This window comes from Furipterus horrens, unplaced genomic scaffold (genome assembly GCF_987537825.1).
Source record: "Furipterus horrens unplaced genomic scaffold, mFurHor1.1.pri manual_scaffold_1, whole genome shotgun sequence".
NCBI lineage: Eukaryota > Metazoa > Chordata > Mammalia > Chiroptera > Furipteridae > Furipterus > Furipterus horrens.
The window spans coordinates 216,727,794-216,753,098 of NW_028327171.1; the positions used below are offsets into that span (position 1 = coordinate 216,727,794).

Here is a 25,305-nt window from a genome sequence, read left to right on the forward strand (position 1 = left end):
TGAGATGAGGAGGTTGAGGACCGCTGCTCTGGAAGCGTGTGAGAGTAGTTTTCTCTGACATGCTACCGCTCCGTGGGACAAGAAATCTCTTGGGCACCCACAGCGATGGCGTTGCTGGTATTCTTAGCTCGGTCCTGGAACTGGAAGCGAGTTGCTTCTTACTCTTGCACCTTTGGCATCTGCAGCTGACACCCTCCCCCCCAGCTTTTGTGGGGGCTCTGGGTTAGTCTTCCTTCCTAGGGCTGCCCAGTCGGTCCAGGTCATCCCATTTTAGCCCATTGTTGCCAGCTTCCTTTCTGCTGTGGGCAGGAAAGCCTGGGCCCCTGGTGGGGACTTTCTGGGAGCAGAGGAAAGAGGGTGGGCCTAGAGGCAGCAAGGCAGGCATCAGTTTGCATGTCCTTGTCGTGAATTCGTGTCTTCGGTCCTCCAAACCCCATGCCACTATCATCGTTGGCATGTTTCAGGTGAAACTCCAGACACAGGGTGACTTGCTCAGGACGCCATAGAAGGGGCAGATCCTGGAACCGAGGGACCAGAGGGCTTCGATGCAGATCTTACTTAACCCCTTCCACACCTGGTTCTCAGGAAGCTGATGGATGACTAGCGATCGGATGACCACCTGGGCTGGGGAGAATGCAGGTGTTTACCAGCACTGCATCCCAGACAGGCAGGAAAACGAGATCTGTGCCCTGGGCCCTGCCCTAGGAGATGTGGTCACAGGGTTTGCGTGGCACATAGCTCTAGAATTTGCCCATCTAGGTGGAAATATTCAAACCGAAGTCTCCAAGAAGCCAGCTACTTTGTCAGCTGGCGACCGTTCTCGTCTGTGAAGTTGCCACTACTACTAGCATTAGAATTGCTTTCCATGATAAATTCCCTGAGTCCCACATTTGGTCAGGTAGAACAGTTCAAAATTATTTTCTTCAATTCCCTTCATTTCATAAAACTAAGAACTGTAATTCATGAACATATGCAAAAGTGTTACAGCAAGAAAGCAAGGTATTGAAAGGCATTCCAATCTCTTTGGTATTGATTTTGGTGGGTCTAAGGACGCAGTCCATCAAAGCGTGGCGCCGGCTCACCTGAGGCAGAGCTGAAACCTGCCGAATTTCCGCACAGCAGCCACGCTAACCCTTTACTCCGCCTCTTTAATGTCGCCCCCCTTTCTGACCTGCCTTCTCCTGGGTCAGGCCCTCCAGTCCTTCCCCAGACCCCTCCCCCAAGCTTGCGCGAAGGGGCACTGAGGTCACAGTGAGAAGGAAGGTCATCTTACTGAGGATTAGGTTATGGGGGCAGGGAGTGGGGAAATTGGGGGCTTGAAACATTTAAATGTGAATTTGTGGTCTCTCAAGACTCCTTCTGGAGCGGCCTTTGCAGAGAATTAGGCCAGACGATTCTGTGGAAAGTCCCCCGTTGGGAGGCGGGGAGGTGGGTATTCCGCGGTGGGCCTCCCAAAACGTGTGCCCAGGGCCTGGGCGGACGGGGGTCGGTCGGCACAGCCTCCCGGCGTGGCCGGACCAGGCCGATACTCGGATCGATGCCAGAATGCCATTCTGTGGCTTCTGCCCGACCCTGGCGAGCTCAGGAAGCGTTTCCTTGCTCAGCCGGCGGGACTTTTAAGGACGAGCGGCACGCGGTCTGCGGCTGGCGGAAGCGCGTGTGGGGAGGCTGGGGCCCTTCTCCTGCGCCGGGACGACTCCTCCCCGCGCCTGCCCTCCCGGCCGGACCCGAACCTCTGGCACCGCGTTCGTTCCCGCGCCGGGATTGCTGATGGGCAGCAGGCGGGGGCCCACCGGCCTCGGATACCTGTTGTCACCCCCCTGGGCCGCGCACTTGGAAGCCCGGCCCTTCCCGGGGTGACGCGTTAACGGCGCCCCCGGCCGGGCAGGCAGGTGCTGCGGGGCTCGGCTGAGCTTGCCGGGTCCCCGGCTCAATGTAGCCCGGGGCTGGAAGACGATGCTGGGCTGGAGTGGGCTGGAGCCCGCGCCGCGGCTGCGGGGGCCGGAGCGGGGGTGGCGGAGAAGGAAGGCGCGCGCCCCGCCCCCACTCAGGCCCCGCCCCCACCAGGCCCAGTCCAGCGCCCACGCAGGCCCCGCCCTCACCCAGGCCACGCCCCCAGCAGACTCTGCCCCGCCACCCCCAGCCTCCGCGTCCCTGCGCGCCTGTGGGCGGGGCCGGCTGTGGCAGCTTTCCCACCGCCTTCCGGTTCGGCCCGGAGGGGGTTGGGTGGTGATTGATAACCGCGCAGCTGGGGCGCGGGGCGGGGCGCGCACCGGGCACCGGGCGGGAGGCGTGGAGCGCAGGCAGGGGGCGGGGCCCTGGGGGCGGGACGCGGGGGTTAGAGGCGGTGCTCTGCCCGCGGGGCCCCCGCCCGGCCGGGAGGGCCGGGGCCACCTGCGCCACGCCCCTGCAGCCGCGCCCGAGCCGGGAAGCGGGGAGCGCGCGTCCGCGTCGGGAAGGGCGAGTCCGGTGCTGTGGCGGGGCTGTCCGTGGGCTGGAACCCGGCGCGCTGGGCATGCGGCTGCGCTGAGAGCCCGTGCCCTCGGACCCGGGAGACCGGCGCTGCCCGAGTCTCTTTCCTGGTCGCGTGCGGAGGTGGACGGGCAGCCGGGCAGGATGACCAACCCCGCGGGCACGCAGAACAAGGAAATAGACTGTCTGAGTCCAGAAGCGCAGAGACTGGTAAGAGGAAAGCTCAGTTGGAACCTTTCGGTGCCGGCGGCGCACGTTCGGTCCCTGGTGGTGTTCCACGGTCCCGAGCAGGGGGCCCCTTCGGCCGGCGGCGTCTGTGCCTGGCGCGGTGGGCAGTGCGCTCCGCCTGGCCGGGGCGCCTCTTAAGTGAACGTCCCCCCGCGAGGATGTGCGGGTGCGAGCGGGCCCTGCTTTCTGTTCAGTTCGCGGCCCCCTGCGCGGAAGGCAAGTTTCCCTGAACAGCGCCCCTCCCAGGACGCCAGGGACCCTCTGCCTGGGACCGGCCCTGCCCAGCTGGCTGACTGGGCCCCTAAGACCTGCGCGTTGTCCGGAGTTCCACTGAGAGCTGTGACTTCGGTGTGTCACAAGTCACAGCACCTGGGAGCTGGTGGCCAGAGCCCCGGCCCTCGCCCGGAGGCCGGCAGCGTGCGTGGCTGCCTGGTTCAGAACTTCCCTGCGCTGGACCTTGGGGCCACTGGGGACTGAGCTGACTTCCCCGCCTCCCCCGAGGACCAGCCCCCCCAAATAGACTTTGGCTGGTCTGGGGTCTTCTGGGTCTGTACAGGAGGACCCTGCAAGATTTCGCAGTTGTCTGGCATAACACCCATGGGTGTGGGGTAGTTTGGTTAGAACTGGGCAGGGGTGGGGTGGGGAGCTTTGTCAGTACCCAGTGTCGGCGGCTGTGGTTCAGCACGAATGGGGACCTTTGAGGTGAAGGGGTGCGCTTTGGGAAAGGAACATTTTATGAAGTTAGCGCTGCAGAGACCCCGGATTTCCACGTCACTGGGCCTCTGTGGGAAGTTGATAGAAGTGGGTGCCCCATGCAATCACTCCTTCCCCAGGTGGGAATTAATCACGTGCTGGGGGTTTGGGGAGATCCCAAATGAAAAGGCTGCCCGACCTTGGAGGAGCTTGCCAGGGGGTACACACCAGAGCGGTAGAGGAATAGACTGCCATGGGTGCCCCCTGGAGAGTTACCCTGCAGGTGGCGGTCACGTGGGGTTTTAATGTCCGGTCTGGTGCGCTGCTTCTAAGACCTCAGGTGAAGCTCTGGCCGTGGCCCCGGCCCTCGGGGCTGGTTCCTACCCCACAGCCTAAGTGGTTTCTAGGGCCCTTGGAACCTGTATGGAGAGCCTGGATTCACCCTCAGAGGGGTCCGTGTTCCCGGGAGGAGCAGAGCGAGCCATAGATGGCCAGAGCCGGGCAACGTCATCCCGGGCAAAACTGAGCTCAGAGGAAGGAGCTCTGGGCGGGGACTTTCTGAAGAAGAAAAGCATAAACTCAGAGAACGAGGATGTGAGGAAGGGAGGGCACTGTCCATCGGAGGAAGGAGTAGAAATAACACATGACTCCCAAGACATGGGCTGCAAGGTCCCTTTAACCCTCACTGACCCTTGGATGGGCCTGGTGGACTTATGGAAAGAGGGGCAAGGGGAGTCTGGACGAGGTTCCCATTGAGAAGGGGCACCATCAGCCTTGGCCCACCGCCCCCTAATCCGGCGAGTTTCCACGCGTGCGCTTCAAGAATCTTCACGGCCTGCCACCCATAACTATTAGGTCAGGGGCCCTGGTCTCTTTTCCCGTAGATTGTCAAATAAAAACGTGACAGTTGCTCACACAACAATAGCTGCCTGCTGTGAATGAATCCAAATGATACTTACTTTTATCAGACGGGCAAAAAATATGCTATATATTTTTGGTGAGCCGCAGAATTGTAGTAATTAGTTTATGTGTGCCCTGAGGTAAAAAAAAATAAAAAGGAAATAAAAAAGGATCAATTCCAGGATCCAGTAAACTCTGAAAACCAAAAGTTGTTTGTTTTTGTGTTTTGGTGAGTTTGTGGCAGAATTTCTTTGGCAGTGCGGCCCTGACTGGGGGCTATTTTCCGTCTCTGCTTCGCTTCGTGGGAATAATCTTACGCTTCTCTGCAGCCTTGTTTGTGGACTTGATTAGGGGCTGTTACAGAATATGTGGGTGCACCCTCTTACCTCTCTAAAACATGAAACTTGAATTCAGACACATATCGGGTCCCGGGGTCTCCAGTAAGAAATTGTGAATCTGTAAGGTTTTTTGAGTAAGTAATAGCAAACATTCTTTCAGCTTGGCCGGGGGGGAGGGGGCACAGAAGTTAAGCACAGTCCCTGTGTCATGCCGTGAACAGTGTTGTTAAAAAGAAAGCATGCTCCATGACCAGTGGGGGGACGGATGGAGGCGGGGTGCCTGGGAGATTCAGGGTCCCAGCTGGAGACCGCTGGGTGTTTCAAACTACCCTGTGCCAGTTGTGTTCTGCATTAAGTGACCATGTTGTCCTGGAAACAGGGGTCTCCCTTGGGGTCAGAGGGGCAGGGCCACATCAGTGCCAGAGGAGAGCTGGGGTGCGCAGGAGGGAGCGGAATTGTCAAGCTCCACCTCACCCAGCCAAGAAGGAAAGCAGATCAGAGCAGGAGGCCAGGCTCCTCCCGTGACCCTCAGTGGTAGCCCTGGAGCTTTTGGAGAGGACAGTGTAGAAACCACATGTTTCTCTCACTTTTGTAACTTCCCGTGTGTGACATGGATTGTGTCACCTCTGGTTGCTTTCCACACATGGACTGGCACAAACTGACAAACACCAGCCCTGTCCGAGAGAGGCTGTCCCGGTAGGGCACGAGCCCAGTCTCCCCGTCCCATCTCCCGTGGGTACCGGAGCCGAGGTCCTAGGTCTCAGCACGCTGGCAAAGGTGGGGTGAAGGCGAGGCTCGGGGGGCTGGCCCTGCACTTCCGACACTCAGCCAGAGATTTGGAGCCCTGGGATGATGATATGGGTTGTTTCAGATCAGTCACTTCCTCAAGCACTCAAGTTATCAAAACACTAAATGAGGTATTTTCTCACAGCGTTAAGAGGGTTCTGCTAGGGCAAAGATGAAGGACTAAATTTCCCCTTTTCTTTAAGAGGCAGTTTTTGCTCAGCCTGAGCGGAAGCCTCCTTTGCAAAAAAAAAAAAAAAAAACTTGTAAACCCCATAGTCTAGGCCGCCACTTAGGCTGAGCACAGGAAATCGAGTTATTTATGGGTGCAGAGCTGTTTTCTCTGGAAGTTGATTGGAGTCTTTATTACCTTTTAGAGCGAGGTCCTTATCTCGTTCCTGCAGAGCTGCGAGGCCCAGCACAGCGCTGGCATCCCGCGTTTGCTCCTCAAAAGGCAATGTTCAGGAGCGGTGCGTTATCCCTGCTTGAGAAATCGGGCTGTGACTCAGCGGAGGAAGCGCGTGTGACTCCCGAGTGACTCATGTGCCAGTGTTTCCAGAATCTCCGTTCACATTCAAGAACGGGAGGCCCGGGGCCGTCGGGGTTGCGTTACCACCCTGATATGGAAATAAGCCCCCTGCGTACTGCTGGCAGGGAGCCCTGGGCAGGCCCAGAGCGGTTTGTAGTGTCTCCTTACTGTTTCAACTCTGGGCCTCCCGAAGTTCAGTTCCCTGTTTTGAATGAAGAAGCTTATTTTCATTGAATGAGTGTGCCAGGACTTTCAGGATTCACACGATGTAGGCAAACTTAAGGAAGTGAACTTCTGTCTCCTAAATGAAAGCGTTATTCTGACTGCCCCCACGCCCCAGCCACACTCCAAAACAAACAGGAACCCCGCAACACAAATGTGTGTTCTGAGCCCTTCCAGCCCCGGGGGGCGAGCGGGCCGAGTTTCAGGTGGCTTCTCCCTAATGCTGTCCCTTGGTAGCTTTAAGGCAGTTTGTCCTCGAGTCCAAAGAGCAACTACTTTGTAGAAAAGATGTCATTTATCTTAAGTTACTGTGATGAGGATTTTCTTTGAATTTTAACCAGAATGTTTCATTTACTTGTGTGTGTGATAGGGCTTACGAAAGCGGCATCCTTTCTGGTCCTCGCATCTTTTTTCTTGTCTGTGGCCCCGGGGCGGGCGTGTGGCCTTGGGAGGGGGTGAGAAATGAGGAGCGGGCTCTCGGTGCGGGCTGGGGTGTCCCTGCCCCCTCCTGGCACCTTCCTGCGCATCCTCCTGGCTGGGCGGCTCCTGACCCTACTCCGAGCAGAGCTCACACGGCTGGAGCCCTAGACGTTGCACTAGTGGCAGTCGGTAGCACGCCCCTGACCTCACCCCGACCACAGTGTCAGCCTTACTCAGCGTTTCCTGTGGGCGTCTTCCCCAGGCCTGGCCGTCCTTACCCCACGGGGGGATTGGTTTTCTGCACCACAGATAAAGAGGAAACTGAGGCTCAGGAAGGCCAGGGGCTTTCCCGAGTCTGCCCAGCCAGCAGGCAGAGGGGCCCTGTGCTCTGAGCTGGGGCTGACAAAGGTCGGCGCTCCCGCGGGGTCTTGGGCAGGACGCTGCCGGCAGCTCCTGCAGGGCCGCGGCCTCTCCGGGCCAGGAGCCGCGCTGAGGGTCTCCTCTTCCTTACTCAGTCGGCCTCTTCAGACACAAGTCTGCTCCCGGACACCACTCGAGAGGTCATTTTATTAAATGTTTCGTTTCTGTTTCTGGGGGTTTTCAAAACTTTTCAAAACAAAAGAACACGCAATGGACTCAAGTCTCCTGACTGAGGAAGAGAGTGGTTGAAACGAGAGAGCTGCTGGCATTTCTCTTTGTTCCGTTTTGTGTACCTGCTTCATTTGTCCTGCCAGTGCCGGGCGACACGGGGACCCTGGGCGGCTGAGCCTTGCCCCCTGCCCCGCGCCACCCAGACAGATGGGCCCCTGGCGGGTAGAGCTGATGGCTTCTGAGTCCTTCCGGCCACTTCTAGGACTGCCACGTGCACACAGGTAAGGCGGCCAGTGCCTGTGTCCTGCCTGACACGGGAGAGCGCGGTACTGCTGAGAGCCTGCTGATGGCCATGGGCCCGCAGCGGGGACCCTGAGTGGGGCCCAGATGTGTCGGCTGCCGGGGACGTGTCCCCTGGAGAGCCGCGCAGGCGAGCCAGGCTGCTGTCACCTGTCAGCCACACGCACAGTGACGGCTGCCACCGAGCCCTTGTCGGCAGGTGGTTCTAGCGTGCCGAGGGCTCCTGCAGGAAATGCAGACATTCACTCACCTCGGACACACACTTAAAAGAGGAGGAACGTGTTTGCGTGGGGCATAATGTGCGCGTTTTATTCGCTGGCAGCATTGCGCTGTGAAGTCCGAGCAGGTCAAGGTTCTAAGTGATTGCACGCGGTCCAGTAACATGAGTGACCTTGTTCCTGGTTAATGTGAGCTTGTTGTCTTGGTACGTAGGGTGCCTTTAAGACATTTAATATCTGAGAAGCAGCGTCAGGAAGGAGACTGTCTCAGGGTGCACACGCGTCCCGGACACCTGGTGTGGAGACAGCACTGCAGAGCCGAGGGCGGCCCCCCGCGGGCCCAGAGCCTGGCGCCCGCCCCTCGCGATGAGGGCTGGTGTTCAGGAGGGGTGCGGTTTGTCCGAGCTCACTTCACCAGCTAGCGGCGTGGCCACGACTGGGGGCTAGGTCTTGGGACCCCCTCTGGACAGTCTCCCTCTGCGGCAACTCAGGGCCAAGCCAAGAGGACACAGGCCAGACAGGGGGACACCCACCGCTCCTTGGGCTGCTCCGTGAGGCGCCCCAAGTGCGGGCGACAGGCTCCGGGGGCCCAGTCACGCTCCGCCTGGCGAGGGGGAGGCCTTTTTGAAAAGGCGGCGGTTTTATCACAGAATTCCATGATAATTTTAATCATCTCACTTGACTTCAATGGAAACGTCACGGCTTAAATAACCAGTTAGACTTTGGTCTTCAACCCTGTGCCCTCCCGCTCCCCCGGGAATATTGATAAAGCGTGTCTAGTTTGCCCTGTGGCTCGCACGCTGGCCCCGCGCCCGAGTCCTGACCCCGGGGCCCGGCTGTTGGAACAAGTGCGGCCGCGCACGGGAGGCCCAGCCCTTCCGTTCCACGCTGAGGTTTGACAGCTGCGGTCGGAAAGCAGCCCTGCCAGAGCCGGCGCCACGTTTTTATAACACATTTTTAATGTCTTTGTGACGAACCTGACACGAAGTTCACGGCGCTACCATCGACCAGCATCCATGATATCAGGTCGATGGCGTGTTTTAACTATAACATCAAAAATAAATATTACGAAGGTGCGTGGCAGCCCTGCAGTCGGCAGGCGCCCGCGCAGACCCGAGCCCGGCACCGCAGCTGCCAAGTGCAGGCTCACCCAGACGGGCTGTCTTCTCACCCAGGCAGCTCACGTGTGTAGCTCGCGGCGATGGGACGTCCCGGATGCGGCCAACTCTTAGGAAAGCTCTAAGCCGAGCCAGGTACACGCTTCCCCTGCTCTCCTGCTGGGGTAAGCTGTGCAGAGCGTACTTGGAGCGTATGTGGAAGCTGGAATCAGTTGACAGATCTGAAGGTGATCGATCGGGTGGCTTTTCCGTCTGCTTGAGGAGCCGGCGTGAGCGCACCTCTGGGATCAGGCCTGTCTCGGTGCAGGGCGGTTGGCATGCCACGCCACGCCGCAACTGCCAGTAGCGTGCGTCCCTCCAGTCACTGTGACTTCCCAACACTCCCCCCATTGACAGCTGTCATCCCGAAGCACCTTCCCTCCATGGCGACCGTCGTTACAGTCAGGGTTGTAAAGAGGGGACCCTCATCGGGGGAGCTTACCGTGACTGTCGTGGCGAGGGTTCTGGAGAGGTGAGATTGGGGCACAGCAGTCAGGTGCATGGTGGCCAAGGGACTCAGAGGCCGCGGGCACATGGCCCAGAGGCCCACGCGGGTCCCCACTGGGAGCTGTGGCCTGTGAGTGCCGCTCACACCCTGGCAGGACGCTCCCCACCCAGCCCACTTGGTTGCTTTGAATATCGGACTATTTTTAGAATCTGCATATGAGGGGCTGGGTGGGGTTTTGCAGAGAAAACAAAAGTTGGTGGCTGGTTCCACTTCCTGTAGCAAAGGCCACTCAGGAAAGGGACTGTCACAGCCTCACCGTCTGCTCTGGCTGGAAGCGAGTCCACCTTGCAAGTCACCAAACACGCGCCGGGCATGCCAGTGGCGTTTCCGGCCACCCCACTGGGCGGGGGCTGCGTTCCTTTGTCACTGCCGGGAAGACGCACGTGTTTCTCCGTCACCACTTCAGTCTTCAGCTGCATAATATTCCTCTCATGGTGACATCAGTGACCTTTAAATCCCTCCTTAAACTCTTGCCAGGAGGCTCTAAGCTAATGTCACGTGGCCTGACAAAAATTCTGCTGGTTTTTCCATTCACTTGATCTTTCACCCCGGAGGCCGACATGGGCGTGTGCAGTCACAGGCGGTAGGCCTGGTCACCATGCTGTGCAGCTGAGAGACGCGCTCATCCCTCTGAGCAGCCCCCGGGGCGACCGGCCCTGACCCTCCGGCAGCAGTCCCTGGGGCCCCTGCGGGTGTGTCCAGGGCCCAGTCTGCTCTCGTTGACCATTGACCCTGGTGGTGTTCTCAGTGTGTGCTGACAGTCCCCTCCCGAACAGCTCCGGGAATGTCAGCACCCAGAGTCACGGGCGGTCATTTGCATGTGGGTCTCGGGGTGCGAGTGTCCCCTGGGCTCCGCGGGGCAGGAGCTGGCCTCCCGGGCTGTCATCATGGTGCCTTCCCAGGCCCCAGGCGTCCTCAGGGGGAAGACGAGTCAGAAGCCCATCTCAGCCCCTTTCTGAAGAGTGGCCCTGGCATGGCCGGCAGCCCCTCCCGTCTCCCGCGTGGAGCCCCGGGGCCCCTGGGTGTAGGTGCAGAGTGAGGACTTGCTCTCTGACTGCAGGCTGGGGGGCCGTAGGGCACGGAATTCCACAGGGAAGCTTCCACTGCCTCTCAGCACAGGGCCAGGGCCCCCTGAAGCGTGCGGGGCGCGAGTGCGTCTGCCTCCCGCCGCACCTGTGCCCCCTCCAAGCAGCCAGGACTCATGGCCCCCGGCGCCCCTCACGGTTCTGATCTCTGAGGAGCATCCCAGGGGCCTCCAGGTAAACAGGGAGGAGCCGCGAGGAGACAGATGTTACTGGAATTGGAGCGCAGGGTGCTGGGGACAGGTGTGGCGGCCCCACCTGGGGAGCGTCTCCTACCGCCGCAGGCAGGCAGGCAGGCAGGAAGGCAAGGCTGCATGGGAGCCACGCAGGCCGGCTGGGCACGGGCGTGCCTGCACCAGGGGTTTCTCCCCGCGTCCTGGCCAGCAGCTTCTCTTTCTAGTTCCGCTGGGCCTCAGTCGGGGGAGGGAGCTGGGCTGGCCCCATCCTGGCCCCAGGAAAGCAGCAGCCTTATCTTTGGAGGAAGCTGTTATCTCTGGAATTCCTGGCACGGGAAACAGGCCTGTCTGGTCCGCGTAGGGCAGGTTTGCATTGCCCTGTTTATCCTGCGGCCTCTGAGTCCTGCTCCTGGGAGAGCCGCCTCCACTCTGCGGTTGGGCCCAGAACTACCGGTCACCAGCCCTCGGCACTGCCCAGGGACCCACCACCGAAGGCGCTGCTGCTGTGCCTGCTGCTTCTCCCCACAGCTCTGCCGGCTCTGTCCAGCCTGGCCGGGGCGTGTGCCGGCCGCAGTGTCCCCTTGGTGGCCTGTCTCCCCAGCCACCTGTGCCCCTGTGGACTGGGCTGGGCCCCGGCGGGGCTGTTCATAGCCGTGGGGTTAGGAGGCCCTGGGGCGCGGACCGGGGCCCCGTGTACTTCTAACCTCTCCTCCCCTGCTGTCATATTTGTCTGCGGTCAGATAAAATGTCAGAGTGGGACTTTGGAGTCAGGGGTTCAGCTTTTTAGAATCATAAAGAGGCAGCTTAGGGGCTGAGTGGTGTCTCCGCCTCCCCAGCCTCCCCTCCACCAGAGGATGCCTTGCTTTAAAGCTCTGTGAATGGGCTTCGGGCCAGGACAGGAGGATCCTTGGGGGAGGGCCAGGCCATGCCCCTGTAAGGGGTGATGAATGCGGGGTGCCCCTCCAACATTGTGGGCGGTCCTGAGAAAGGCGGGGAGCCTGGGCCTCGTCAGAGGAGCCCTGGCCCACACCAGCCAGCACCTCCCTCGGCTCCAGCTAACCCTGCAGGCAGGCGGCTTCAGAACAGAGAGAGGGGCCTGGGTTTATTTGTGGGGCGGGGCGGGGGGAGGGCACACAGCACCCCAGGAGTTTCAGCACAACCCTGACCACCTTCTAGCAGGATGAGCCTGGGCACTGTTCCCTCCTTCCTTCCCCTGCCCCTCAGCTCCCTCCAGCCCCTGTCACCCTCCCCTCTCTTCTTTCCTCCCTTCCTTCAAAATATTTTGCTATTTATTTGAAAACTGTCAAACAGCCCAGACGTAAATGGGATGACAGAAAACAGAGGTCCCCACACTTGAGTGGTGCCAGCCCCACCCCCCCACCAGATCTGACTCAGAGGGTCTGTGTGGGGCCACAGATGCTGCATCTGACAGGTACCAGGTGACGCCCCTCTGCTGGGAAGGACGCTGTGAGGCCACGGCTCAGAGAGCCCCCGTCACACCTGCAGCCCCAGCAGCTGGCAGGTCACAGCCAGGTGGACCCTTCACGCCCCCGCTCGGGTTATGTTAAGGCGAATCTGAGCCACGTCATAGCTTTTCATCCTCAAACATTTGTGTGTGAATCTCAACAAGGATGGTACTGGGCAGAGGAGGAAGGTCTTGGGCCCAGAGCACCACCCTTTCCTGACCCCCTCGAGGGGACTCTGGGGCCAAGGGCTTGTGGCTGCCTCTCGGGGTGGCCCCTGTAGGCAGGGAGGAGAGCGGCCGGGGACCGCTGGAGCCGCGCACTCTCCAGTGGGAATAAGGGTGCTTCACCGATGCTGGATGCGGGGAGAACACGGTGTGGTTTCTAAACTTTTTGAAGCCCTGAGCAGTTTATTCAATACTTCGTTCCCTGAAGTCTGGAAATCTGTCTGCGTCCCCCCGTCTGTGCTCCTCTCCCTTGAGGTTGAGGGTGGCGGTGGGGAGCACACAGGGTGCCCTGACTCCCAAACCCCAGTGCCTTTGGGGCAGGAGGTGTGTTTGAGTTCCGTTTGGTGAGCATCCTGTGCAGGAGGGTCTGGTGGTGGCCGGGGCGGGGCTTCTCCTCCAAGACCGGCTCCTGGGACCACGTGGGTCTCCTTGGGACTGTGGGCTCCTGCCTGCCCGCCTGCCGAGGCCTCGGGCTGTGCTTCATCCCAGCACCCCCTGTTCGAGTGCATGGCTCGCCCACTCTGCTCACTAGCCGGGCTTCCTGCTTCCTCCCCAACCCTGATTCCAGGCCCGCATTTCAGCCAGAGCAACAAGTCTAAATCAGAAGTCACCCCCCGCTGTGTTCCCACTGAAAACCCCTCAGTGGTTCCACATTCCTTTAAGATAAAGCTCCAGATAAGGAGCTGAGTGTGGGGCCTGCGGCCTCCACCCTCGGGACTTCCTGCCCAGCCACGCGCCCTCGGCTGCCTTCATGCTCCTCAGGGGTTGGCCTGTGGCTTGTGTCCTCCAGGAAGCCCTCCTGACACCAGGATTCCCCTCCGCCCCCTCCCCCACTCCCATCCATGGCACTTGCCACTTGTATGTGGCCGCCAATTGTTCCGTCTGCGTCCTGAGACTGAGGACCCAGCCTGCACTGTCAGAGTCTTCCCAGCTGCCTCGGGGGTGCTGCAAGTTCATGTGGCCGGTCTGGTGGCTGGACTGGTGGCTGGGCTGGTGGCCGGGCTAGAGATGGCCAGTGAGCAGCGGGCCCCCCCCTACAAGCTAAGTCCAGAGAGTGAAAGTAAGCCTTTGGAAACTCTTAACCCCTCTGACATGGCTGTGCCCTCAAGCATGTACGTGTGTACTTTACACGCATGTCAGACGGTGATGGATCCGCCCCGCACCGGAGGGCAGCCAGGGCGTCCCACAGCGTGTTGGCCGGGAGGAGCTCGTGTTTGCATGTCACCGAGGCCGACCGCTGCTGTTCCGTGTCTTCTGTTCCTGTAATGACTTGATCATGTCAGATACGATCTCTGGAGGCCGCTCAGCAGTCACGCGCGTGATCCTTGTCGCCTGGGCTCTGTGTCGAGCTGCTTCATGCCCTTGGCACCATCAGCGTCCCAGGACGAACCGTGTACTGAGGGCGTGTTTCCCTGAGGCCCGCAGCCTGGGGTCGGGCTCTTCTGCCAGTCACGGCCGCGCAGCCAGTCGGCTGTGCACAGGTGTGCACGTGCTGACCGACCTGTCCGTCGGGTCTCAGATCACCGAGGCTCCTGCAGGACAGGCGCCACCCCCGGCGACGTCAGCACTCGCGGGCATCACATGAGACCCCTAAGACGCGGGTGCTTCCTGGGGTGGCGAGCGCGAGGGTCTGAAATTGCATCGGCCCACAAATCGACCTCCTTTCGCAGCTCCAGTCCGCAGCGCACAGCTGCTCTGTCTCCGAGGGCCGCTGCGTGTGTCCTCGGTCCTTACGAGGACTTCGTTCTGCGACCTGGTTTGGTTCATGTGGTCCCTTTATCAACCCAAGGTCACGCCCTTCACATCAGGGAGTGTCCTCAGGACCAGGGCGGGCATGCGGGCCGGAAGCGAGGACGCGCGGAGGGCAGACCGTGACCCATGCCGGACCCCTTTCCTGGACACCTGGGGTTCATTGGGGCTTTACTTCGGAGGCCTGCCTCTCTGGTGGGGAGGCCCCTGCAGGCGGCAGGGAGCGCGTGCTGACGGAGGTGGGCTCTTCTGCAGGGGCCTTCCCCGTAACCCCGGGCCCAGCCAGGCCGGTGGAGGGCGGCCGGACAGGCAGGCTGCGAGGGGGCGGGTGGCCAGGGCCGAGACGCCCCTTGGGGAGCAGGGGCCCGTGCGGCGCGGCCGCTTGGCTGAGTCACCTCTGCTGCGTAACACGCTCTGCACGGTCTCCGTGGCCCGCAGCCGGAGCACAGCTTGGGCGGGCGCCGGCTCAGGACCTGCCGCGGCTGCCGTCAGAGGTCCGCCGGCGGCGTCCTTCCAGGCTGCGGGGTCCTCCTCGGTGCTCACACCCGCCTTGTGATGAACCCAGAGCCAGCCAGTGAGGGACCATCATTATCTGTACCTTCCTCTCTGCCGTGGCCTGTGACCCAGTTCACAGGAGCAGCATCCATCCTACTCAAGGGGAGCAGATTGTGGGGAGCACGGGACCCCCCCCTTTGTGCCCCTCCAGCAGCCCCTTCCTCTCTCTTACACCTCCATTCTCCTTCCTCCAGCCCCTCCTTTCTCTTCCTCCAACACCCACACCCCCGCTGGTCGGCTGTGGCCGGGGCCTGTGCAGGCCAGGACGCTGAGCCGCAGGCTGCTGGGGCTGTCACCCCCGGTGTGGCTGCTGTCACCCCCTGGCCTGGCCTGGGGGCGGGAGGAAGTCCCTGTGGCCGATGTCGGCAGACCTCCCCTGCCTCACACGTGTTCAGAACATTGAAAATGGCCACGAGATCCAAGTTCTGACATGGTCATGATATCTGACACCTGACATGGAAGGACCCAGGCTTGGGTTGTTAAAGGAACCACACGAACACGTTATAAAATGAATTCCCTCTGAGCACACACAGCTGGCCGCCCTCAGACAGATCACCTGGGGCCAGTTTTCAACTCAGCTCAGAATTCAGAAAGAAGATGAGTTTGTAATTCAAACAAGGGGGGGTGGCAGCTGTCCCTGACCCTGGGGCCTGCCATCCTGACTCAGCCTGCAGTGCAGGGGCCCAGCTGTTGGGGACACGCCGCATGACGAGACCCTCGGGCACCTCACGGGTGCTGGCCCACTGCCCGCCCCAGAAGCCTGCTGCGGCCCCCATGGGCCGGTTTGAAGGTTACCTGGGGAACCCTGAGAAAAACGCCTGCCAAACCGGTGCAAGAATCACAGTGTGTCCCCGGGAAAATTAAGTGGGAAGAAGGTGGGATTTGGGTGACTCTAGAGAACCTGGACTGAGCGTGAGATTCGCCCGGCGTGAAGCGGCGTCGGGAGCCTCAGGGTCAAGTGCGCAGCCGGCCCTGGCCGGGCGTTCTCAGCGCTCGCGAGCAGGATGCGGGAGAACACCACGGCGAGCGGGCGGCTAAACAGAGGTGATGTGTGCATGTCTTTAATGTAGCGCGTCTAACAGCTCTGGGCTTGGTCCTGAGAAAAGACGGGCCTCCCAGCACTGCGGGTGTTGGCGAGGAAGCTGTGGGTGTCAGGGAGGTGACTGGACAGGACTTCTGGAAATCGGGGTCAGCGTCCCAGCCCCGTGCCCTCAGACATGTCCGGCAGCCTCTCCGGACTCCGCTTCCTGGTCTGTGAAGGGAGGGGCTGAGCCAGGGGCCTGCGGGCCTGCCCTGCTGAAAGCTTTGCTACACACTAGTCTGCTGTCTCCAGAGGGAGGCAGACTGCCCAGCCCTGCTGTGTGACCTTAGGCAAGTTACATACCCTCTCTGTGCCTTTGTTCCATCATCTGTAACCTGGGGATGGTAACAGTATCTGCCTAAAAGCTCTAGTTGGTAAGAGTATCCGCCTACTAGCACTATTTGGTAACAGTATCTGCTTAATAGTGCTGCTTGGTAACTGTATCCACCTAATAGCTCTGTTTGGGAACAGTATCTGCCTGATAGCGCCATAGCGAGGAGCCCGCGGACTTCCGGAAGGGCTCCGTGAATGACAGCAGCTGTAACTACTACTGTCGACCCTTTGAACTCTTACAAGTCTGTGCTGTGTTCCTGTGTGTGTATTCACCTCTGAAAAGGGTTTTCTTTCAACAGCACCCTTGTTCACTGTGGGCTTGAAAGGGGCCGCTGGTCTGTCTTCTAACACAGTTTCCGCGTGTGTTTCAGGCGGAGGCCAGGTTGGCAGCGAAGCGCGCGGCCCGCGCCGAGGCCCGCGAGATCAGGATGAAGGAGCTGGAGCGGCAGCAGAAGGAGGTAACACAGACCTCGTCCTCGGTTCTTTCCACGGGTGTTGCCCTTCGGGTGGAATGTGCGAGCGTAGGGCCATCTGTCCGTGTGACATTGCTTGTGACCAGAAGGCGCTCGTGCCGGGGACTTCTGCTCAAGGTCAGGCCGGGGAGGGTGCATAGCACGGATGCCAGGCATTCCTGGGCCAGACGCGCGACCTGTGGGACCCGGAGGCCCCCAGCCCCGGGCCGCCCGCCCGAGTAGACCTTCCCAGCCCTGCCTCCTGGTCTTGGCTCGGCGTCAGGGCCTCGCTGCCCAGCGAGAACCCCCATCCTCTGGGTTAAAGGTGTGAAAGGAGAGCAGACGGTTATGTTTTTAAACTAACTAAACTGTTTTGTTTAAAAACATTTCCCCTGAGGTTCTATACTTTCTAATAGGTTTCATGGAGCCCGAAGCCTGTGTGTGGTACCGAACACAAGAGTCAACACCGTGGGTGAACTAGCCAGGGAAGGAGGACAGTGATGTGTTTACACACGTGTTGATGGTGTGTTCGCTACATACGTTCATAGCCTTGAACTGGAGCCAGAGTGTGCGGACGGCTGAGCGCCCTGTGCCGGGCATTTAGAGCTGCAGTGCCCGTGACCTTGAAGTTGTGAGGGGAGGAGGGCGTCCTGTCCTCCTGTGGGCCACGCCCTCTGCAGACCTCCGCCCCGGGCCCCGCCCGCGGCTCCACGTGTTCACAAGTATTGAAGTTAGTGTGTGGTTTTCATACAGTCTCCTTTGGTTTCTCTTAAAACCATTGCAGAATCTGCCACTTCCCTGAAGGGTGAGGCCCTGGCCCCCAGTCGCTCAGGGTCCCCCTCTGCCTGAGGGGTTTGTCACTCCCTGGGGAAGTGTGCCCGTGGCGGAAGGGCGCGGCCTGGTGTGACTTTGGGAAGGGACACTCTTCCTCGTGGTTTGAAGAATAGGTCGAAGGTCATTAGAAATAACTCAAGGCCAGGACGTTAGTCGGAAGAGTCACACCACAGTCCCGGTGACAGGAGGGCGAGGCCCCAAGGCCTCCCCACAGTGATGGGGATGGGAGGGTCTGCTGCTGGGGGAGGGGCCACGTCCCCCTCCAGCAGCTGTTGGGAAGTGGCCACATTTGGGGTAGCTTGTCCCGTGTTTCCTGTGAAGAGAGGCTCCACAAGCCCTGGCAAGTGGGTCACTGCGCTCCCCTCCCGGCTGGACGTGCAGGTACGGTCGTCAGCGGCTTCTGGGTTTACGGTGTTTGCCCCTGGAGTTGATTCAGTCCTTCCATGGTTGGCTTTTTTTCCCTTAACTCACTCCAAGAAGCCCGGGATTAGCATTTTCGCATTGCCCCCGCCCCAGAGCTGTGTTCATCATTCCACAATTGGAAGTAGATGCTCCTGAACTTTCATGTGAATTACTGGGACTTTGGAACGTCTGAGGCCTGACGATCACCTGGAAGCACCGTGCCTGGCCACTAACTTGGCTCAGGACGAGGCCCGGAGCCTGATTGGTCCACGGCCATAAACTCTGGGTAGGAGCCTGACCGGTGTGACGGTCGAGGGTCATCCCAACGAGCATTTTCAAACATGAAGACGGGGATCAGAGTGGGGCGTGGAGGAAGGAGCAGGTTTTGTGTTGTAGACCTTTGTCCCATACCTGGGACGGTGTCACCTGTGGTTTGGGAGCCATCCCGATGCCATGCAGCTTCTGCGCACTCAGGCTCTGGTATAAACCGAAGTTGTTGGAGGAGGCCTCGCAGGAGAGACCTTTTGGCCCGAACAATAGGTGTTGTGAATGACAAATTGCCTTTTGAAACTGCCTGGTGCTGGTGTCTCCTTTGAGTATTTCTGTTCATTCAGTAGATGCCTGCAGCCCACCGTGGGCAGGACACGGGGAGCCCCTCCTGGGTGCTGTGGACCTCAGAATGGCAGCTGGGTTGGGGTCAGGGTGCACACGCAGTGGGAGGCAGGTTCAGGGGTCCGGGCGCTCACACAGTGGGCACCGGGGTCAGGGCTCCAGGCGCACACATGGGGGGCAGCGGCTTGTTTCTCAGGACACAGCACCATCTAAGGAGACAGGTGTACCTCCTCCGGCACCGGGACCCTCCCGCCCTCTCAGCGGCTCATGGTTTTAACGGGCTTTTCCTGTTTGTGCCCGCAGCTCCCCGTCTTTTTTATATCAAGCTCTTAAAAGAGCTGTAAGAAGAACTCCCCTCCCCCCACTTTTGTTGCCATGCCAGGTTCTGCCACAGCTGACTGAGTTTCAGCACTGACTCTCCCGTCCTCCCTGACTGTAAGAATTTCTGGTGGCTGGTGACTGTCCCCAAGCTCTGTCGTTGGAGCTGAGCCAGCAGACTTGGGGCAGATGGCAGGGCGTCTGCGCAGGGTCCTGCCTTTGGCTTCCACCGTGGTGGGAACCATCCTTTTATATTTTGCTCACATTTAAGAGAAAGTGACTTTCGCCAAGTGTACAAATGCAACATTTCTACAAAGTCAGGGTGAAAATGAATTACAATGTACGTGCATACACACCTGTCTTCCAAATCGCACATTTAGATCAAATGTACCCTGCCCTTCGTTTGGACAGACCTGATTTAAATGCGCACTGGATAGCATGAGTAGGCTCTTCCAGAGTTCTTGTGAAGGGCTGGATTTGGAGAATAAAAATGGTGGGAAATTAAGTGGAGGACGCGTGTGTGTGAGTGGCCTCCTTAAAATGGAGACGGCCGCCCGTTTCTCCGTGTGAGCCAGAGGAAGTCGTCTTGTTTCATTTTAATCCTGCAGCCTGAAAGTGACCCTGCCTGGCCAGCCGTGGCTGGAATCTCGGTCGTGTAAAAGGGGCCTCGGTGGCTGTCACCCAGGGACACTCCCGGCTACAGGCTGGCGGCACCAGACGCCTGGTCGCCCACCCTCAGGTGTGTGGGGCCTGCTCAGGATCCTGGGCTTTGCAGAGACCTGATTAGCACCTGGGAGATCCGGTTAGAAGCCCCAAGTCACCTTCCTTGGTCACACACACAGTTGTCACTTGGTTAGTGCGCAGCATTGGGATTTTGAAGTTCTTCACTGTCACGATGTGTCTCACTTCCGCTGTGAAGACGCTTCAGTGCTTCGCAAGGATCGGAGGTTTGGCCCCAGTTCGAGTTAATGGGCCGTCTCACTGGAGGCAGTTTGGTAACTTGGGGCCCCCCGAGCACTGAGCTACCCCGCAGACACTGAGAGGGGGTACAGGGCTTCCACGTGTGGGACTGAGTGGCAGGAGGACCAGCGGGGGGCATGGGGGGGGGGTCCCTGTGAGAAAGCACCGCAGGTGCCGTATCTGCCCTATGAAGGTGCCCTTTCTGCTGAGTGCAGACTCCTGGGGTCGGGGTGCAGGCCTGGTGGCCATGCCCCGTGTCGCGTGTGGTCAGGATGAGCAAGGACAGCCTGGGCTGAGCTCGAGAGGAAGCAGAGAAACGAGCCTAGGCGGCGCCCGGGCGGCAAGGGCAGGGCTGCACGGGGCGCGTGTCCCGGGATCTGTGGCCGTGGCCCGAGCGGCGCGTGTCCCGGGGTCTGTGGCCGTGGCCCGAGCGGCGCGTGTCCCGGGGTCTGTGGCCTGGCCCGAGCCCCGCGGCCGCGCTGGCTCACACCACGGACAATGGACAACAACTTGGCCGCCCTACGTTTGGGGTCTTAGAAATGGGGGCGCGCCGCTATTGAGTGTGTACGTCGGCTTCTTCAAAAACGGGACTAGGAAGGTTTTAACTGAAATAGAGGCGTCCTTTGTCCCTGGTCCAAGAGAACTGGGGCGGGGCAGAGCAGAATGGCGGGACATCCCAGAGCCCTGGGCCCGGGACTGTCACCGTCTCGGGGGTTGGGCTGCCAAGTTTTACTTACAAGGCGGAACATCGGACCTTAAAGGGGCAGACCGTTTTACGCGCAGCTGAGGAAATGGCCTCGGTTTCAGTCTAGATCTGAAAGCACGGAGCTTGTGGTCTTCCCAGGACACCCTGTGCCCCAAAGTCCGTGAAGACCAACGGAAGCAGAGGCCGAGGGAGAGATGAGGAGGAAGCGTTATTAAGGAAGGCGAAACGCTGACAGTCTCTCGGGCACTGTGCTCCCCAGGGGGGTGGGGGGGCTGGCTGTGAGCCCAACGGGGCTCCCTGGGGGGAGGGCAGGGGAGCCACACGAGCCCAGTCCGTTTACAAGAGGAGGCGCACCTTGAAAAACAGGTTTTTTCCTTGGTGCTGAGGTGGAGGAACAGGGCCGTCCACACAAAATAGGCTGTTTTGTGAGCCAAGGTTTTACAGAGACGTGGAGGCCGGATTCATTCGCCTGGCCGTTTCTGGCTTTGCTCCCGCCTGGGGGTGGGGCAGTGTTCACGCGTGCGCCCGTGTGCACGGGCGTGTGCATGACGTGTGTGTGCGCTCCCAGGGCTGGCGGGGCCGGGGCCGGGCGCTAAGGCTTCGGGAAGGTGCACGGGCCACGCCTCGGCCTGACCTTGGCCGGCCCCGCCTCTGGGCCCGTGACGGAGGCAGCTGCACAGTCCGAGGTTTCACCGGCTGCGAGGCCGGGCGCTGGCATTTAAGTTGCTGGTGACGTGGAAACGAGCATGTTCGGAACGCGGAGCCTGAAGGACTGGAATGTGGGTGTGAAAACTGAGAAAGGGGGTTCTGTCTTCCTCGGGCGCAGAGCCCCCCACCTGTACCCAGGGGCTCTCAGCGGGGCGGGGGCTTCCTGGAGAAGGAGCTCAGATCAGCCGGGGGTGGGCAGGGCCTGTGAGCGCCTGGAGCAGCAGCCACGTCCCTGGCGGCTTGGGAAACCAGGAAGCGGGTGACACATTTGCGGGGTTTCCGAGGTGGGCTGTGGTGGAAGCCACACGATCGGGGACGGAGAGGGTGCACAGAGCAGAGGGGAGCAAGGGCACACAGGTGTCTGAGGAGTGCACCCCTGTCAGCCAGCCCCAGCAGCCCCTGAGCACAAGGGCCGTGAACTGGCTGCGGGTTGATGCCCCCCGTCACGGCCCACCGCACCCCCCCCGGGCCTTATCACGGGTGCGGAGGTGAGAACCTGTGCTCTGGGCTGTTTCAATGGGTCAGGAGGCTTCGTCAGGGAAGAAGGCGTGCGGGTGGTCTCCGGGGGACGCAGGGAAACCTCGTGTTTGAGGACCTGCACCAGCATGAAGAAACGGAGGTACAATGACCAGGTGGCGCCATGACCAGGGTGCGTCCCTTGGGGGCTGCTGACCTGGCGAACAGTCTGCGGGGGGTACTGGGTCTCGCACGGTCGTGACGTTGACGGTGCTCACCTGTGCCGCCCACGGAGGACGGCAGCGCCAGGCTCTCATCTCCCAGCTCGGCGGGGCCTTGTCACCCGAGTGAGTGAGGGGCTGAGTGGGACGCTCACCTCGGTCTCCCCTATGATTCCTACAGAATTCGGGGAGACCCCTGGAACACACCGCTGTGTCAGTGCCCGTGTGTGATGGTGGGCTCTGATAAAATGTACCTCAGTTACATCCTGGTGAGCGCTCTGTTTAGCTGGAACCTTCTGCTCCTCTGCTCGTGGCCACAGGAGGCAGAGCCTGGATGCATCTCCCGTCGCTGTGTGGCTTTGGCCCGCTGGCTTCCCAGTCGAGTTTCCGTGCTCTGTTGCTGCCCTTTGGTCACCGCTGAAAGGAATTCTAAACTGATGATGAAGTACTTCTTCCCATTCATGATAACAGGTTATAACACGGCCCCTTCTGCCGCGAACTAAGCGGGATTCTTGTACACCCCATGTGGGAAGGCCACGTCTCACCAACATATCCACAGTGCATGTGACGTAAGCTAGGACGCCACCGAGGCTTTCGATGAGACTCCGAAAGTTTTTAAATTCATACTTTACCAATTATTCAGTTTTTTCCCCAGTAAGGCTTTTTTGCATATTTCTGGGTACTTACACAACCTTCCTCTCTGATGTTCCTACTTTGTAAACTGGATTTTATATTTCTCTTTCTGTTTCTTCCACCCTTCTCTGTAGATCTATCAAGTTCAGAAGGTAGGCTCTCCCTTCTTCCTTTCCTGATTTGCACGTACGGGTTTTGCCTTGCCGGGGGCCTGGGCAGCTTTCGGAAATGACACCTTTCGCTGAAAACACAGCGGTTCTCGCTGCTTCTCTGCCTGCTTTGCTCATGAACTGACTTGAACAGGAATGTTCCCTTCACGCCCACCCTGTCTCTGCCGCAAGCTACTCTCCTCAGACGTGTGTACTGGGTGCTTTTCTCGCCTCCATTTTTCTCAAGAAATTAGAAAAATGTTTCTTTGAGAAGGGAAAAAAATTATAGGGCAAAATTACATCACATTTCAGAATTTGGGAAACCTGTTGAAATCAGATATTTAAAGAGAAGGATTATCCTTCTATTTAATTTTATTAGAAAACTTTAAAAATGCATCTTACCACATATTAAGAGATGATTGCATGCTGTTAAGAAAATCTGAGTAAAAAAGAAAATGACGATGTAACAATAAAATTCGGGGGTGCTGAGGTGCAGCTGAGGTTCCGGAATCAGCGCACTGAGCTGGCCAGACGCAGACACTGAAGGGAAAGACCCAGGGGAGGGGTCCCGGTTCAGCACGGACGAAGGAGGGAGTGAGCGGCCCCTGGGAGCTTACAGACTGTCCCCAGCCTCCCCCACACATGGATTTAACCTGTCACCTGTGACACCTACCCTAGTTGCTTTTTATGTAAATGCATTCCATTTCTAGATAAAGAACAATAGCCATGTTTTTCTTTTAGAGCAGCTCCTGGTTACATCAAAGCAAGGTGACTTGATTTCGAAGGTTAGGACGCGCGGGTCCCTTAGAGACACTGTCAGCAAATTGAAAGTGCTGTCCTCGAACTCCCCGACTAACCACAGGCCGCAGTCGCCTCCCTTCCTGACCCCGCCCCATCCGAGAGTCTGTAAAGGAGGCAGTGAAGTGAGTGAGCACCCTGGCCCGTCCGTGCGCCGTGGGGGCCTGCAGGTCCAGGAAGTCACGTGTGCTCGGGATCACGTGCAGTTAGAGTGAGCAGGTGGCGTGAGGCCGGGGCCCGCTGTAACTGGTAGGGCGGCCTCGTGGTCCCAAACGCAGACGAAGGCTGTCAGGTAACTGCCCCTTGGGTGCCTTCACCGCTCGCCCCAGGTAGGAGTCGGTGTTAGCACGCGTCAGGGCAGGTGGTCCTTTGTCCCCAGAGTGGAATTCGTCCTCAGCAGAAACACAGACACACATCACCTCTTTGCACTAAGGACAGGGCCCCAGTCACGGAGATCTGCGACCAGGAGGCGGAGGAGGCAGGAAGTGCTCCCCCCCAGCCCGCGTGGCTGCTTGGACTGACGGCTCCTCCTGTGGAATCACAGCCGTTTCGGAAAGCCCAGCCGCTTCGGCACCGGCCCGGCCCCCGCCCCCTGCATGCCCCCCTGGCTGACCTGCTCGTCCCCGTGGGGGGTGCAGTGTGCTTCCTGGGCTCCGCTGGGCTGTCCCGTGGGCTGGCGTCAGCACGGCTAGTTCGCTGCACTTACCGTTTGTCTGTGGGGTCCTCTCCCCCCACGAACGGCAGGGAAACACCGCAACCGTTACCGCAGCCATTTACCGGGCCGCCCGGGAACGAGCTGGGAGATTCCGAATGCTGGTTCTTTCATGGTGAAAACAGCAATAGGTAGTGTGCAGTCCTTGGTACAGGGTAGGCAAAAAGGAGACTATGACAACAGGAAAAGAGAAGGCCCGGCCGGGTGGCTCAGTGGGTTAGAGCATCGAACCAATACACCAAGGTTGTGGGTTCGATTCCCGGTCAGGGCACATACAAAAAAAAAATGAACCAGTGAATGCATAAATAAGTGGAACAACAAATCGACGTTTCCTTCTCTCTCTCTCCCCAAAAATCAATAAATAAAAAAAAGAAAACCGGAAAAGTGATAATAGAGACTTCTCCTGGAATTTAAATGATATTTTATTAATTTACATAGACCCTTCTCCTGTTTTAAAACCTGTTCTCTTTGTAATGAAGCCATGAGATCAGGCGGATTGGTGGCTTCACATGTGACCCACTGGAGCCCCCCCCCCCCCCCGGTGTGCTCCTCACACCCCTGGGAGGCCCAGAGAGCGGAGTCGGGCCGCCCTTCGGGAGACGTTTGACACTGGCCGCCGCCGCAGGCTGAGCGACCCGGAGACCTGCCCTGTGCTCCCCACACCCGTTCCTTCCTCCCGGCTGTGAGGAGGAAAATCGCCTCCGAGCTGCGGAGCACTGGCTGGCTAGGCCTTGGTTTTCTGCCTGGAAATGGAGGGCAACGTGCGGAGAAAAGCAACGCCCGGTCATTGGGACGTGCCTGGGTCCCCCGCCCTGAGAGGGACTCTGTTCAGTGCCGGTAAGAGCAGGCCGGGGCCCGCTTTTCTGAGTCTGACGTGGACGTCGCCGCTTAGACAGGCTCGGCACGGGCCTGGCAGCGTCAGCCGACGAAGACGCAGGACAGACGTGCAGAGAGTGCTTGGGGGGGCCTCTGCCTCCGCGGCCCCAACAATGTTCAGGGTTCAGTGAGTCTCCAGGACCTCAGTTTAGCAGAGTCTCAGGAGTGGGAACAGCACAACAGAAATCCAGGGGCGACCACAGCACCCCTTTTCCGCTGGGTTTTCTCATGCCTCTGTGGCAACGCGGGATTGGCTGTCAGCCCCTGTCCCCCCGAACCAGTGCAGAGGGCTCGTGGTCAGTCCCTGGTCCCCAGGGAGCCGTCCAGCCCCAGCAGTGCTTGGCCTGGGCGCCCGGGGCCTGCGGGCGGGTGGGAGCAGGGTGGGCAGACGGGGTCCCAGGCCCCTGGTGGCACTGCCCCCGCAGACCGGCCTGTAGTCACAG

At 59.5% G+C, this 25,305-nt stretch overlaps 1 protein-coding gene across 15 annotated transcripts in view; it reads left to right on the forward strand.

The window, feature by feature from the left end:
• Nucleotides 1-25,305, forward strand: part of LRRFIP1 (LRR binding FLII interacting protein 1) — a 103,017-nt gene that overhangs the window by 32,504 nt on the left and 45,208 nt on the right. For 9 of the 15 annotated variants that reach the window (XM_090285191.1, XM_090285189.1, XM_090285145.1 and 6 more), the window contains exons 2-3: nucleotides 16,397-16,483; nucleotides 22,462-22,479. In XM_090285191.1, coding sequence (XP_090141317.1) covers nucleotides 16,397-16,483; nucleotides 22,462-22,479 — 105 coding nt within the window. Of the gene's footprint in view, nucleotides 1-2,398; nucleotides 2,683-16,396; nucleotides 16,484-22,461; nucleotides 22,480-25,305 lie in introns of those variants that run through there. The other 6 variants (XM_090285150.1, XM_090285166.1, XM_090285180.1 and 3 more) reach the window with 3 other exon arrangements.